Genomic DNA, 16,154 nt, shown 5'->3' on the forward strand with positions numbered 1-16,154 from the left:
CATTTGGGTTTTAAGTTAGAATGGATTTGTGTTTCAGCTCTGTCACTTACTAGACATAGTATCTCAATATCGAAAAATAAAATGACAACGGCTCAAAAATCAAAGCTGCTTTTATTTACTGCCAGGCAAGGGACACACAGAAGAAATTCACTTAGTAGTGCTCTGAGGGGGAAAATTCAGTGCCAGAAGGGAGTGGGGCAAGAGGTCATGATGATTATGTTCATTAACGATGAAAAATATGCATTATGGAGAGGGCGGAGTAAGTTCACAAGTCTGTGTACAAGTAGGTAACTCAAGTCCTATTATTCATGGGTCAGGGAAGAATCTAATTCAGTCAAGTCCAGTCTGACCCTGATCAGATCCGTAACTCATGATTCATGGTCCTTAACATCTTTAACTGGTTAGAACCCAGACGTGGTGAAACACAGTATTCAGCTGTGAATAATAGCTCCGAGGCAAATGCTTTTCCTTTTATAGACAACTCATGTTACTTTTCTATAGGCCTTAGTATCTTTGTATTTGCAATGAGGATACTGATAATTCCTGCTTCATGTACTGGCTTTATTTCACGAAATAATGAAAGTAAAGAACTTAGTATAATACCTGCCATAAAATACACTCAGGAAACCTATTCCCTTTTAATTAGTGAACCCTGAGAAATGAACCTCTAAATCCTTTGAGGCCCCCCACATGCAAGGGTGATCATATCACTGGGTGTGCATTGGTGGGGGCAGAAATCAATATACATGGGAAACCCAGTAATAGTTTGTTTCTTAAAAAACTCTAGTGCAGTGTTGTACACATAAAATACACTAAGTAAATTTGGTAGAATTTAATGAAAGAGGCTTCTATGAATAGTTTGGGGTCCTGTACTCAGCAAGAGGTCATAAAATATCAGAGATTTTTTAAAATAAAACCTTCAGATGCATGTTCAGAGGTAGAAGTCAAAGAATTAAACAATTGAAAATATAATTAAAGTTTCTTATTTTTTTCCTTCTTTCATCAAAACATGGTTTGAGGTTAGTCTTGAGTCACAGTAAGACAGTCCTACCTTGCACAGTTATGAAATGCACAGATTCCAGTTACCAGGGTTTCCTTAAATCACATTAGTTTCCCAACAACATGGCTCAAATTTCAATTACCTCAACATATTAATCGTGAGGCACTGCATAAAGTATGAGTTTTGCTGCTAACTCTTCAATCCATAAATCACAATGTAAATAACAGATGTGCATCGTGATCAGTGGCTAGTCACATTACTTTTTTTTTTCAGTCTGTCAGTGATCAGCCTCTGCACATCCGCTACTCAGTTCACATACGAACAGTAAATCTTACAGTGGTACTGCCTTTTTGTCAATCAGCCGTAAAGAGATACTTTAACATTTAAAGCACTACTCATGTTGGATAAGGCTCTTGGTCATCGCAATTCTCTTGGAGATTTAAATGACAATGTGAAAATTTGCTTTTTATCACTAAGGACAACTTCAGTAATCCAACCAATGGACTGAAGAATTATTTCAACTTTGAAAGCCTGTTATCTTACAGAGATTTGTGAATAGGCTATTGATGCTACAACTGGAGATCCTACAGTTTCTTTAGCTGAATTTTTGAAGAAATATGACATAAAGCATACAATTGAAAATATTTAAGCATCATAGCAGAAAGTAACAGCAAGTATGTGCATGTAGTATAGCAGAAACTTTTAGCCTACTGTGTAAATAATTTTGCAGGATTTGAACTGAACATAAATGGAATTACAGAAGAAAGAGCTGACTGTGGGAAGCTGACTGCCACTATTCAAGAGCCCATAGATATGCTGGCAGAGGAACAAAGTGAAGATAATTTTGTTGATGCCAATGATAAAGTGGTTGCAATGAAAAAGGATGAAGATGTCCCAGAAGGAGTGATCCTGGCAATAAACTTTGCATTAAAGGAAATCTCAGAGATATTTCATGATATCGAAAGCACAAGGGATAAAAGTTTGCTAGCAAAAAACGCAACAACCCAAATGAAAAATGGGCAAAAGACCTGAATAGACATTTCTCCAAAGATATACAGTTAGCCAAAAAGCACGTGAAAAAAATGCTCAACATCACCAATTATTATTAGAGAAATGCAAATCAAAACTACTATGAGATACCATCTCTCACCAGTCAGAATGGCCATCATTAATAAGTTCACAAATAACAAATGCTGGAGAGGGTGTGGAGAAAAGGGTATGCTCCTACACTGTTGTTGGGAATGTAAATTGGTACAACCTCTATGGAAACAGTATGGAGGTATCTCATAAAACTAAATATAGAACTACCATAAGACCCAGCAATCCCACTCTTGGGCATATATCTTGTCAAAACTTTCCTTGAAAAAGATACATGCACCCGTTATGTTCATTGCAGCACTATTCACAATAGCCAAGACGTAGAAACAATCAAAATGTCCATCAACAGATGAATGGATTAAAAAGTGGTGTATATATACACAATATAATACTACTTAGCCATAAAAAGAACAAAATAATGCCATTTGCAGCAACATGGATGGAACTAGAGCCTCTCATACTAAGTGACATAGGTCAGAGAGAGAAAGACAAATACCATATGATATCACTTATATCTTGAATCTAATATGCAGCACAAATAAACCTTTCCACAGAAAAGAAACTCATGGACTTGAAGAACAGACTTGTGGTTGCCAAGGAGGAGGGGGAGGGAGTGTGATGGACTGGGAATCTGAAGTTTATAATGCAAACTATTTAATTTGGAGTGGATATGCAATGAGGTCCTGCTATAGCACAGGGATCTTTATCTAGTCACTTGTGATGGAACATGATGGAGGAAAATGTGAGAAAAGCAATGTACATATGTATGTGTGACTGGGTCACTTTGCTGTACAGTAGAAATTGACAGAACACTGTAAACCAACTATAATGGAAAAAATAAAAGTCATTTTAAAAAAAAAGATAAAAGTTTGGAAGTTGATCCAGGCTTAAAAAGAGTATGACAATTCATTAACTCACAGAAAAGATGTTTGGAAAGAATTATAACTTCCACAATGATAAGAAGGCAAGTAGTGTTTAAATTAATTTTGATAAAATTTTCACCAAAAAACCCTTTAATTTTTGATGTTCCTAAATAATGACAGTGTATTAAATATATATTGGTTTTATTACTTTTCCATTTCTCTATATATTTATAACCAACAGCAACAGTAGTTAATATTTTGAAAAGGTTTAAAGACCTTTCATCAGAACAATCATATTTCCCCATTGATTATTATGAGTATTTTGCATATTTCAGCATCCATGGTTTCATAGTCCCCTACTACTATGCAGAGTGAGGACTTCCTGCAATAAAAAGAAAACATTTTTACTGTACCACAGCCTATACTGAATTAACAACTTATAGCCTGAAATTATTTTACATCTTTGGGTTACAAAGAAAAGCTATTAGGTGCAAAACAGATGTCCTTCAATGAACTCTGAAATTCAGAGGATTCAAACTCAAAATCTAACATTTCAGCTGACTTCATTGATGGCTACCTTGCTGGAAATCACCTAAGGTACTTTAATACAGGATCTTATATGAAACCAGCTGTACCGCAAATTATAACAGGCATTCAAAAGACAGACCAAAATAAATGAAATAGGTCTGACAGAAAAAAGCATATATCTTATCATCTCACTTATGTGTCGAATCCAAAAACACTTATGTGTGGAATCCAAAAACAAACAAAAAAACCAAAAAAGCAATAAAACAACCAAGCTCACAGATACAGTGAATGGATCAGTGTTTGCGAGAATTGGAGAGTGGGGCAGGGGGTGGGAAAAATGGGTGAAGGTGATATAAACCAACTTCCAGTTGTAAAACAAATGTCATGGGGAGATAATGTATAGCATCATAACTATAGTTAATAACATGGGATCGTATATTTGAAAGTTGTTAAGAGAATAGATCTTAAAAGGTCTCATCATAAGAAAAAAAATTTTGTAACTATGTTTGATGACAATGTTAACTAGACTTACGGTAGAGCTCACTTTGCAATATATACAAACATCCAAATCATCCTGCTATATACCTGAAACTATGTTATCCTTTGAACAAAAAAAAGGACAAAAGCTATCTTTTTTTTTTTTTTAGAAGTCTTTTCTTTAATCTATAACAGTACGGATTAAAAGCAAAAAGAAGCTGCAAAAGAAGTGTAAAGTACTTTAAAGCAATGCTTCCCAAACTTTAGTGTGCATATGAATCACCAAGAGGGAGTTCCTGTCATGGCTCGGTGGTTAATGAATCCAACAAGGAACCATGAGGTTGTGTGTTCGATCCCTGGCCTCGCTCAGTGGGTTAAGGATCTGGTGTTGCAGGGAGCTGTGGTGTAGGCCAGCAGCTATAGCTCCGATTAGACCCCTAGCTTGGGAACCTCCATATGCTGTGAAAGCGGCCCTAGAAAAGGCAAAAAGACAAAAAAAAAAAAAAAGAATCACCAAGAGAACTTGCTAAAATGAAGTGATTGAGGCAGGGCTCAGATTCTCATTCGTAACAAGCTACTAGGTGAGGTAGAGCTGTTGGTCCTGGGACTAGATATTTTAAAATAAAGTTCTTGGAGATATTTCAAGAGTAACATTAAAACACACACACACACACAACATATATTAATGACAGCTAAAAGCCACATATAAATATTACAAGAGTTGTGTTCAGTAAGGCTTGCCTTAGCTAACATATAAGTGCAAGTGACACAATTGGAAATACTAATGCTTGACATTCAACAACAATATTGACTTAATTTTCTAAATATATTCTCTAATTTTTCTCTTTAGTTTGGTCACCATGAATTAGTCTTGCATGAGAAGATATTATGATATCATTAACCCTCAATTACCTCTAGCTAATAGGGAATATAGTACATTGATAATCTATATTTTCACTTTAACATAATTTATGCCTATTAGGAACCATTAGATACCATTAAATTTTTTATTACTGTAGATGCTAATAAATTTAAAAATAAATGACTTTGGGCTTCACTTTCTTAGCTCACTTTTAACTCTTAACAAAAGCAATGTGACTCAGTGGAGACTGTTCACATAGGTTTGAGTTCTAATTCTAGCGTGGCCACTAAATAGGGAGTGAACTTCATCTATTTATTAATCCTTGTTTCCTCATCTATAAAATTGGTTGATAATGCCTGATATATAGAGTATCAGTGAAAGAGGATTCAACATGTGCTACCTTGCTAGCACATTGATCTTGGACTTCGGTTTTAGAACCATGAGAAATAAAATTTCTACTGTTTTAGCTACCCAGTCTATGATATTTTATTACAGCAGCCTGAGCAGAGCAAGACAATGCATTATCATATTTGTAAATAAGTATAAAATATTTTTCTTTTTAAAAACTGGATGTTTCATTCATGTTATATTACTAATCCTCACTTAGATGAACATAAGTGAGGATCAATAAATAAATGTCTTTTTGCTTACTGTTATTGATGACTATTTTTTGAAGGCTATCTAACAATAAGTCTCACAATAACTTCTGAGAATGTATTACCATTTACATTTTACAGATGAGAAAACTGAAGCTCTGAAATGTAAAGTGACACATCAAAGGTCAATTAGTTAACGAGTAGAGAAGTCAGGATTGAAATCCAAGTCTAGTTGCAAAGCTTGCAAAAATATTCCCCTGTGCCATACTACCTAGGTACAATGAAGGAGATTAAAATGTTTAAGACATGATATTAATCCTTCAGGAGCCCATATTCTAGTGGGGAAGGCATGACATTGTAACTGAAAAGTTAAATGATGAAACGAAAGCTAAATAAGAGGCTGATATAAGAAATGGAAAAATACCACAGGTTAGTCATCTCTATATAAAGATTTCCTAAATCTTATTTGTCCATGAAGGTTATCTTTATGTCATACCTATTAAAAACTCAAGTAATGACTTTTTAGAGGAACATAATTTAGGAAATGCTGGTCTAGTTAGTAGGTGCACTAGAGCTTTTAATTTAGAGGAAGAAGCTGCAGTGGTCTGGGTGAGCAGAGGGAGAATAAGTCTTAAAAAGAAGTAAACATATTTTTTGAACCCAGATTCCCCAAATTTGAATTAATATATTTTTTTTTACCTTAATGGACTTTTTAAAAAACATTTATTGAATGGGTGAGCCTTTTCTATTTATTAAAATTTTCAATCATCACACCATTCTCATGAGGTAGGCATTATTACTATGATTTCCACTTTTCTGAGAATAAATCTAAGGCTCTACCCAATAGCACATTGAAGAGCCAAGTTCTGGGCCCAAAAGGACTGGCTCCAGAGCCAAAGCAAACTTACCACTGTGGTGAACTTCTCTAAGGGAGCTTCATTTTAAACCAGCATCTCAGGCAATTCTGATGCAGGCACAATGGAATAGGATTTGAGAACATAGTTATCTGACAACTGTGTAAGTAAGCTGAGTCCACATAATGGATCTCAAATTTTAGCACCTATCAGAATCCCTGGAAGGGCTTGTTAACACAACAGATTGCTGGTCCAATGCCCTTGGTTTCTAATTCAGTAGATCTGGGACTGTCTCTGCACGTCTATCAAGTTCCCAGTTGAAATTGATGCCATTGGTGAGGGGGCCACAGGTTGAGCACCAGTCTGGACTAGATAATGGAACAACTTGAGTATTAGTGTGAAGGAATTTGGGTTTTATCCAAGGCAGTGTTATGTGTGTGCATGTGTGTGTGCATGCACATACACATGTGCTTTGTTTGTAACTTTTTGACTAGAATAACATCACATGATACAAAATTCAAAAAGTACAGAGGATATACAATAAAAGCAATTCTCCCTATTTTACTCTATTGCCCAGCCCCCAAATTCTCCTCCCCAAAACCATGTACATTTCTGGTTTCCTCTGTATCCTTCCATGCTTAGGGAACAGAGGGAGGTACCAGAAGAATAAAGTTCACTTATTTTCTTGTTATTGTAGACTACTGGAATCTGCCATCCAGGGTATTGATGCCAAATAAACTAAACATCTGGATCAATGAATTAGAATTTTAGACATATGTGGAAAGTACAAATGAGGAAACTAAGCCACAGAGAGTTTAAATTATTTGTCCAGGTTCACACAGTAAGTGGTAGAGCCAGGGTTCATAGCCATGGTACTTGACTCCAAAGCCAGTGCTCCTTGCATTATCCCCCAGGAGTCTGAGGCCCATAGGAAAGAAGCAATTTACTCAGCTTTGCACAGTTACTTAGATTTTCTCATTCCAGTCAGCGATCTTTCTCTTTGACCACACTCTATGACGGAATGACTTTTTAAAATACCCGTTCAGATGTCTGAGCTTTTATTGCTTTTTTCCCAAACTACAAAGCTAAGAGAGAGAGGGTTTAACACGTGTTTTCTCTTCCTGGAAGATCTTTTGCTTTTAGAGCAATGGGGCCCTTAAATGGCCAAATATTACAAAATGTCTGATTCAACTATCACATATACATGCTAAGAAGCATTATACATCAATTAACAGTTTAGCTTTGAAATCTGGTAACTTGTCTCAGCCTCTGTTTCTGCATCTGTTGATGGGAAGATAATAATATACACTGAATAGTGGTGTTGGGACCTTTAAATAAGCATGCATGCAACTGTAAACCAACTATAAGGGAAAAAATTAAAAAATCATTAATTAAAAAAAGAATGCATGCAAAGCAAACATGTATCTGGCACAATGTGAAAACACACAAAAAAGTTGTTTATTACTATTTTCATTGCATATACAGTTCTTAGAGTGGCTGGAATTCTAGGCACAAATAAGGTTCAATGACAAAAATAACTAATTTTACAAGTCATTTGGCACAAAAGTCATAGAATCAATTTCAACTGCGAAAGATGTTGAAAATGAATTCTTCCAGCAATTTTTACTACTTGGATTATTAGAAATTATCAAAGTGAAGTCTAACCTATTGAAATATTCTATGTACAGAATGAGAACATTTTTGGTCACTACAGTTGACAATAACATTTTGGGGGTGGTAACGAATCTGACTAGTATCCATGAGGATGAGGGTTCAATCCTTGGCCTTGCTCAGTGGGTTAAGGATCTGGCATTGCTATGAGCTGTGGTGCAGGTTGCAGACGCGGCTCAGATCTGGCGTTGCGGTGGCTGTGGTGTAGGCTGGGAGCTACAGTCCAATTTGAAGACCCCTAGCCTGGGAACTTCCATATGCCAGGGGTGTGTCTGTAAAAAGACAAAAAAAAAAAAAAAAGGTGTGCAGGAGCTCTAGGTAGAATATCTCATAGTAAAATCATACTATGAGTAGAATATCTCATAGTAAAATCCTACTACTTACAAATCACTTTCTGCACATGATCTGGGTGCCATTAAATAGAATTCTAACCAAATTTCATCTCTAGATTTGGACTGAAACTCTGATCTATCATTTCTGAATTCCCTAAGGAAAGCAACGCCATTACGATAATAATAATAACAGACCATTATTATTATTATTTTTACTTCATACAGATTGCTTATTAAGGTACACTATAAAATTTTAGAAATTTAGTTTTTTTTTTTTTCCACAGGTGAAGTGACAACATAAGTTAGGTAATGGCTGTCATAATTTTACTATCCAAACCATAATGTGATATAGAACAGAAATCTTCAACTTTTTCATTTTAGGACCTCTTTACACTCTTAAATATCACTGGTAACCCTAAAGAACTTTTGTTTATATGGTTTATATCTATTGGTATATACTATAGTAACATTAAAACAGGAATTTTAAAACTACTTATTATTCATTCTTAAATAACAATAAATCTGTGGCATATTAACATAGGTAACATTTTTATACAAAGTAACTATATTTCCAAAACAAAAATATTTAGTGAGAAGAGTGACATTTTATTTTTGCAAATCTCCTTAATGTTTAGCTTAATAGAAGGTAACTGGATTCTCATAACTGCTTATATATTCAATCTGCTGCAGGATGTTGTTTTGATTAAATTATATATAAAAAATTCAACCTCACACAGATATGTAGTTGGAAAAGGGAAGAAAGACTATTTTAATAGACTTTTTGGATAATCATGATTATTCTTTGATACTACACCAAAATTCACCAAGTGGCATTTTTTTAGGGGATACAGTAACTGCAAGGTAGAGTCTGAAATACATCAATGAATCTTCTTATTCTTCACACTAATACATTAAAATCAACTAGTCTTTTTGCACTATGAATGATTCTATATCTCATGTCTGATTTTGTAGCTCATGCATTGGTCATTTGGAAAATGTTGCTTCACTGAGTTAAAAAAAAATCCAAATGTTGACACAGTTCATAGTACAGTGACAACAAATCACACTCATTATCACACCAGTAATATCACACCAGTCTAATTATAAAAGCCTGTAAGTATCAAGAAGCTGTTAAACTCACAGTGGCAGATTCAAATTTTCCAAAATTCTAATTTTCTTGATAGATCATTGTTGGCAACAAATACTGTCAGTTGTTTTGCTTGAAGTGACAAGCTCACTTTGTTGATTTTTGACGAAATGACTGCTGAATACCCGTCTGAATAACCACAGCTTGTCAGTGCTTCTTCCTCTTTTTAAAATAGACTTTATTTTTATAGCCGTTTTAGGTTCACAGCAAAATTGAGCAGAAGGTTCAGATTTCCCATATACTTCCCACTGCTTTTTTCCCCATTAAAAAAATTAAACTATATTTGATTTATAATGTTGTGCCAATTTCTGCTGTACAACAAAGGGATTCAACTATATATGTATTCTTTTTTATATGATTTTTCATCATGGTCTATTCTAGGAGATTAGATATAGTTCCCTGTATCTTACTACTTTTTTTTATTCTTCTTTTTCTTACTTAATAAAATTGCTTTAATCAAAGGAAGGCAACAGTACTTAAAAGTAACTTAAAAAAAAGATCTTTTATAAGATTCTTTTTTTTTTTTTTTACCATTTCTTGGGCCGCTCCCGCGGCATATGGAGGTTCCCAGGCTAGGGGTCCAATTGGAGCTGTTGCAGAGCCACAGCAACGCAGGATCCGAGCCGCGTCTGCGACCTACACCACAGCGCATGGCAACGCCGGATCGTTAACCCACTGAGCAAGAGCAGGGATCGAACCTGCAACCTCATGGTTCCTAGTCGGATTCGTTAACCACTGCGCCACGACGGGAACTCCATTTTTTTTTTTTTTTTTTTTTTGAGATTCTTAACCTTCATCCCTCTGCAGCAGTAATCAACTTTTGAATTGACTAGATCCATTTATCTTTGATAAATCTTTTCAGGGCAAATAATTACCAGTTAAAAATTAAAAAAAAAATGAAAAGAAAATTAAGTATGTAAATAACCTAGCATCCAAGTTCACTTGTATACTAAAAAAGTAACTCTTCTTTGCCTATTTTTAGGTTATCAAACCTCTTTAATTTGCCTTTACAAGAGCAAGGGTAGCTAGTTTATACAAATTTATATAATAAATATAAACGTAAGTGTGAAAATACCAATCATGACCATAACAGGGATAAACAAAGCTGAATTCAATTTCCCCTGAGTATTGACCTGAAGAAGGAAAGTTAGTACCTAATAATATAATTAAAGAGAAAGAATTTTAAAAATGTCAGACTGATAAAGATGGTTACTTAAATATACCCAAAGGAAAATAAATTTCTCTCTACTTTATATTGAAGAAAATGGAGGTAACTGAAGAGAAACATGTGACATATGGTGTGGACATTAAAACACTAAAAACGGCTGAGACTTACTATTCTCTAAAGTCTGAACTTTAGAATTTAGTCAATCTGTTCTATTCTTTGAAAGTGGGGTTTCCCATACTAATGGTTACTTGCCAGCTTGGGGTGAAGGAGGAAGATTGTAAAGGGCACAGGAAAGCTTTGGTTTTGACAAATATGTTACCATCTTGATTGTGGTTTCATCACCTTATGTGAACGTCAAGACCTCAAATTGTACAACTCTACATATGTACAGTTTATTGTATGTCAATTATTCCTAATAAATCTGTTTTTTTTTAAAATGCAGGCTTCCACCCCACCCCAAATATACCTGAATCTGTTAAATTATGGATTTATATAATTTTTCACATGAAATGAGGGGCAAGATTCCTATAAAATTGCCTTATATAATTTTAGAATGAAAACAGCTCACTGATTTCTCACCTTACACAAATCATAAACAAAAGCATTTCAGTGAAACATTGATAACAACATACACACATTTCCTAAAGAACTGTGAATCAAACATTAATGGTAACATAAAATTATAAATAAACTGCTCTCAAACAAATGCAATATACTTTCTCCTTAAAAGGCAAGAAGGTCTTTTCAACATGAAGCATCTTAAAAAGCAAACTAAAACAGATGCTTATCTCCTTAGAGTCTAAAAATACATTAAATTTCTGAAAATATCATTTTACTAACAGTGTAATGGTAACATATACATAATGCAGATCTTCATAAAAATTGATTTGAATTTGTGAGACATATTTAAGTGAATTTAGAGCTGCTACTCAGTCAAAAACATCAAATTAATAGTATCTGGAAAATTATAGGCAATGGTATAATTGAAGGTCTGGGTAATCACTTTGCTTATGAAAGAGTCATGGTTAACTATTTCTTATGATATTATATGCTTAAGTGTCAGTGCAATGTTCATATATAAAATTAAAATAAGATGCACACAAATACATAACTAAAATATGGTCTAAAATGAGTTTACATAAGAACACGATTATTGATACCTCCAGTAGAAAATGTTTTAAAGTAGAGAACTCAGTATATTATTTTGCTTCTGACTTTGGAGAGATTGGCTGGTATGAAATTTTGGCACTTACTTTCCGATTGTATTGGGTAGCATTGTAAGTTGATTGTCATCTACTTTTAGAGTAGTTAGTTTTTTCAACAATCCTAAAACAGAGAAGAAGATTTATTACCACACAAGAATGGATTTCTGATGGAAAATACAATATAAAAGAAATAAAAGTAATTGCTAGTGATGAATGTTGGTCATACTAATTGGATGCACTATGCTTATATTAACCTAAAAACTGTATTTTTGCGTCCAGTCTTGACCTTCCAGTTGCAAAAAATTTACTTACATCAATGGGAGTTCAAGTGCATTACTGGAGACAAGTAAACAAAACACAGGGCTCCACAGAAACCTGAGTTGGCGGTACTTCTACCACATTTCCCTTTTCTATTATGCAGCAAATGGATCAGATGAATTCATCAAGCCAGTTGTGATTCAATATTTAATTAACTTGTAAGCACTAATAACTAACTTTCCTGTTGTGATACAAATTGAAAACAAATCTGAATTAAGCCTAATAATCAACGAATGGGTACACAAGTACTGCAGTCTAGTGGTTATAATTATAGACTTGGAAAATTACAACATGACTTCATACACTTTTTTGTTACCATAAATCCTTGACTTGGATCAGGAATAAGCACAAAAACTTGCCATTTTGAATATACTAAGCAGAAGGGGCCAAGAATTGAAGTTCCAGCTATTTATATTTCACTACCTGATTTATGCCCTCCATACCCTACTGCTTGATTTACTCCTATTCCCAGGGTTTTAATGAGCAAAAATCACAGAGAGTTGAAGAACAGCTTCCTTTACCCAGCCAAAACATAACCCATAGTATCAATATGGCTTAAATAGCCAAAATCCAAGAGCAAAGCATTAACAGTGGTTAATTTTTATTTTATGTTGGAGCTATATGCTCTAGACAACTTTTCTAGAAAACTTGTTCTGATGGATATAGTAGGTTCCATGAGCAAATATGTTTGGAAAATGCTAAATTAAACAAAATCAACTAGATTTCTTTGATCAAGTTTTCCTAGAAACTGTTGAATATGCTAATACCGCAGGGTGACTCTCTAAAATGATTGTGGAACTTGTGTGCACACACAGAGTTACCTTTTATAGAGGTGTTGTGCGAACATGCTCTGAGAAGCACTGCTGTAGGTCATGCCTACCCACTGCAAGTATTTTGAGCCTTCCTTAAATGGCAAAAAGTAAATCACAAAAAATCTGAAATAAAACTTTTTGTACCATAAGTTTCAGTATTCTCAGTTACCTATTCTGCAGAAGCACTCAGAATCTCTACTCTAGTGAGAAATGTTTCTCACTATCAGACTGCTGTGAGAAAGTACCTACAATATTTGGAGCTTAATACATCACCTTGTGCCCTTAGGATACGAGGCTGAAAACAGCAGCACCTGGGAAAGAGGACAGTTCTTATTGGGGTATTTTATCTCTGAAATTTGAACACTGCCATATTCATATTTATCTATGTTCAAAGGGTGACTGAGTCACTTAAGCTTTTCTAGTGTGTGTGTAAAAAACTATCGACTTTGGAAATGTAAAAGAACTCTTGAACTTGTTCATCAATTGTTAAAATAAAACTGGGTACTAGGAATTACAACTAAATTTTTTATGAGTTGTTAGACCTGATAAAACTACTGCATCTGCCCGACACTGGAGCCAGAGAAGGGTTGACATTCATCACTTGACTGGCTCAGGAGACATGCGGGGCTGGGTTGCAAAGCAGTCTTTAAGAAAATCTCAGTCCCCAGGTCTGAGAAAATCTTCGAGCAGGATAGGGATTAAGAAGAAAAGATTAGTCAGCAGTGTTTTGGGTTTTTTTTCCCCAAAGAATGGAGTAGTGGCTCCGACAGTTGACAGAGGCTGCTACAGCTTTAAAAGTTAGGCTTCCTTCCTTAGTTACACGTCTGTGGGCTTAAAGGAACGTCACACATTTGTGGTGTGACTACGTTGTCACCCATATATTCCACCCAAGGGTATGCTCTTTGGACAGATCCTAGAGCTTCTGTAGGAATCTGCTTGTCTGGAAAATGACTGGAGTGGAAAAATGTCATCAGCCTCAGCTCTGTTGCTCATGACTTCCTTTGGTGGATAATTCCCTTACTGTATATCTGTATCATATCCGCTTGGACTCTCTTCTACTCTCAGGAATCAAGGAACCATTTTATCCTATTCCTTCCTCATTTCCCAACCTCTTTATCCTATATTCCCAACTAAGACATACTGAAAAGAGAAAAGAGGTCTTTTACTATGATTTTAGCTGTGTATTAAACACTGATATAATTTGTTGTCAAAAATAGAAAATATTTACATAGCACTTATGAATATATACTAGAATTTTGAAAGCTAATAGCTGTGTACTTATCAAATCTAAGATTATAATAATTATATTATTACAAGAGCTAAAATTGATTGAGCACTTATAATGTGTCAGGTATTGTTCTAAGCAATTTTACATATATTAATTCATTTTCTCAAAATAATCTCCTGATGCAGGTACTAATATTACTTCTGCACTTAAAAGACAGTGAAACTAAGGTACAGAGAGATTAAACAGCTTGTGGAGGGTCACTCAGCCAGGAAGGCAGGAAAGCTGGAATCTGCATTCAGGTAGCTAGATTGCAAAACCCACATCCTTCACCACTAAGTGAATAAGATTAATTATTTTGGGAAGTAAAAAAAAAATATATTCTCCTTTAGAAAGTTTCTCTGCTATCCAAAGAAGCTGATTATTAAAATTCTATCTAGAAAAGGAAAAGAGCCCCTTTCACTTTCCCTGGAACCTACACAAGTAAAGGGACTCAGCATACATAGAGTTTGTTGTTAAATATACCACTTCATTCAAATGCCCCGTAGTTGCAGAATTAAAATAGGAGTAAAGGAAGTAAAGATTTTTAGTTGCTACTTTCCTTTATTAATACTGTGACTTTTCTTGTCTTCTATTCTTTTAAATGTTGGTAGCCCAATAGACAATCAATGCTCAAATAAAAAAGACAAGAAGCAATTTTTCATCCAGTTGGAATCCATTAATTAATTTAGGGCCTTTGAACAGAGTTCTTAGTCTTCTATCCCAGGTATTTCTCTTGATCAATAAGAAAATTCTCAGAGGAGGGTCCATCATTCTACATGTATAATCAGGTACTCTGGAACCTCTGTAGATGTATAAATGCAATTTTCCCTAAAAGGTCAAAAGAATCCAAAGAGTTCAAAGAGCAATCTAATAACAATGCTCTTTTAAAAATTATTTTAATTTTATTTTCAGTTATTTTGTGTCTTTTGATGGTGGAACTTGTATTTTTTTTTTTTGACTTTTAGTGTTTTCTTTTTTTTTTTTCTTTCCTATGGCTGCACCTACGGGCATATAGATGTTCGTGGGCTGGAGGTGAACTGGACCTGCAGCTGCCGGTCTATACCACAGCCAGAGCAATGTCGGATCTGAGCTTCATCTGCAAACTACACTGCAGCTTGTGGCAATGCCAGATCCTTAACACAATGAGTGAGGCCAGGGATTGAACCCATAGCCTCACAGACACTATGTTGAGTTCTTAACATGCTGAGCCACAACAGGAACTCCCCAAAGGTACTTTCTTAATTTGAGAACCACTCAGATTCTAAATGAAGGTGTTAAATATATAATAACACTTGCCTGTGCTAATCTGTTTAATGCTGGCCAAAGATCTAATCTGATATTTTCTATCACCTATACATGCTGCTTTCCCCAGACCAGAAGGCTATTTTTCTAGTCTGCTTTTTCAAGGGGAGATATTTTAAATAATTATATCATCTTTTATTTCACTATGTGACTTTTTCATTTCCAGAATTTCTAATTGGTTCTTCTTCTTCTTTTTTTTTTTAGGGCTGCACCCATGGCATTTGGAGGGTCCCAGGTTAAGGGCCCAATCAGAGCTACAGCTGTCGGCCTACACCACAGCCATAGCAACATGGAATCCTTAACCCACTGAGCGAGGCCAGGGATTAAACTTGTAACCTCATGGTTCCTAGTCAGATTCGTTTTCGATGTGCCACAATGGGAACTCCTTTTTATTATTTATTTATTTATTTATTTATTTATTTATTTATTTATTTATTTATTCTAATTGGTTCTTTTTTAAAACCACCTGTTCTTGGTCATAGCTCCTGTTTTTATTTTTTTAAGTTATTAAAAATATTTACAAATATTTTTTCCTTTTATCTATTTGAGGTTCTGCACATACTTAAAATAATTGTTTCCATTGCTTGATAACTTCGGTTTCCCTTGGGGTAAGTTTTCCTACTGTCTGAGTTTTTGGTTGTTGTAATAAGTTTT

The 16,154-nt window shown here is 34.8% G+C and overlaps 1 protein-coding gene across 4 annotated transcripts in view; it reads right to left on the minus strand.

The window, feature by feature from the left end:
* The window catches only part of LRRC7 (leucine rich repeat containing 7), a 528,235-nt gene that overhangs the window by 125,786 nt on the left and 386,295 nt on the right, over positions 1 to 16,154 (minus strand). For all 4 annotated transcript variants that reach the window (XM_047792054.1, XM_047792057.1, XM_047792056.1 and 1 more), the window contains exon 9: positions 11,850 to 11,922. In XM_047792054.1, coding sequence (XP_047648010.1) covers positions 11,850 to 11,922 — 73 coding nt within the window. The remainder of the gene's footprint in view (positions 1 to 11,849; positions 11,923 to 16,154) is intronic.

Source organism: Phacochoerus africanus, chromosome 8 (genome assembly GCF_016906955.1).
Source record: "Phacochoerus africanus isolate WHEZ1 chromosome 8, ROS_Pafr_v1, whole genome shotgun sequence".
Lineage (NCBI taxonomy): Eukaryota > Metazoa > Chordata > Mammalia > Artiodactyla > Suidae > Phacochoerus > Phacochoerus africanus.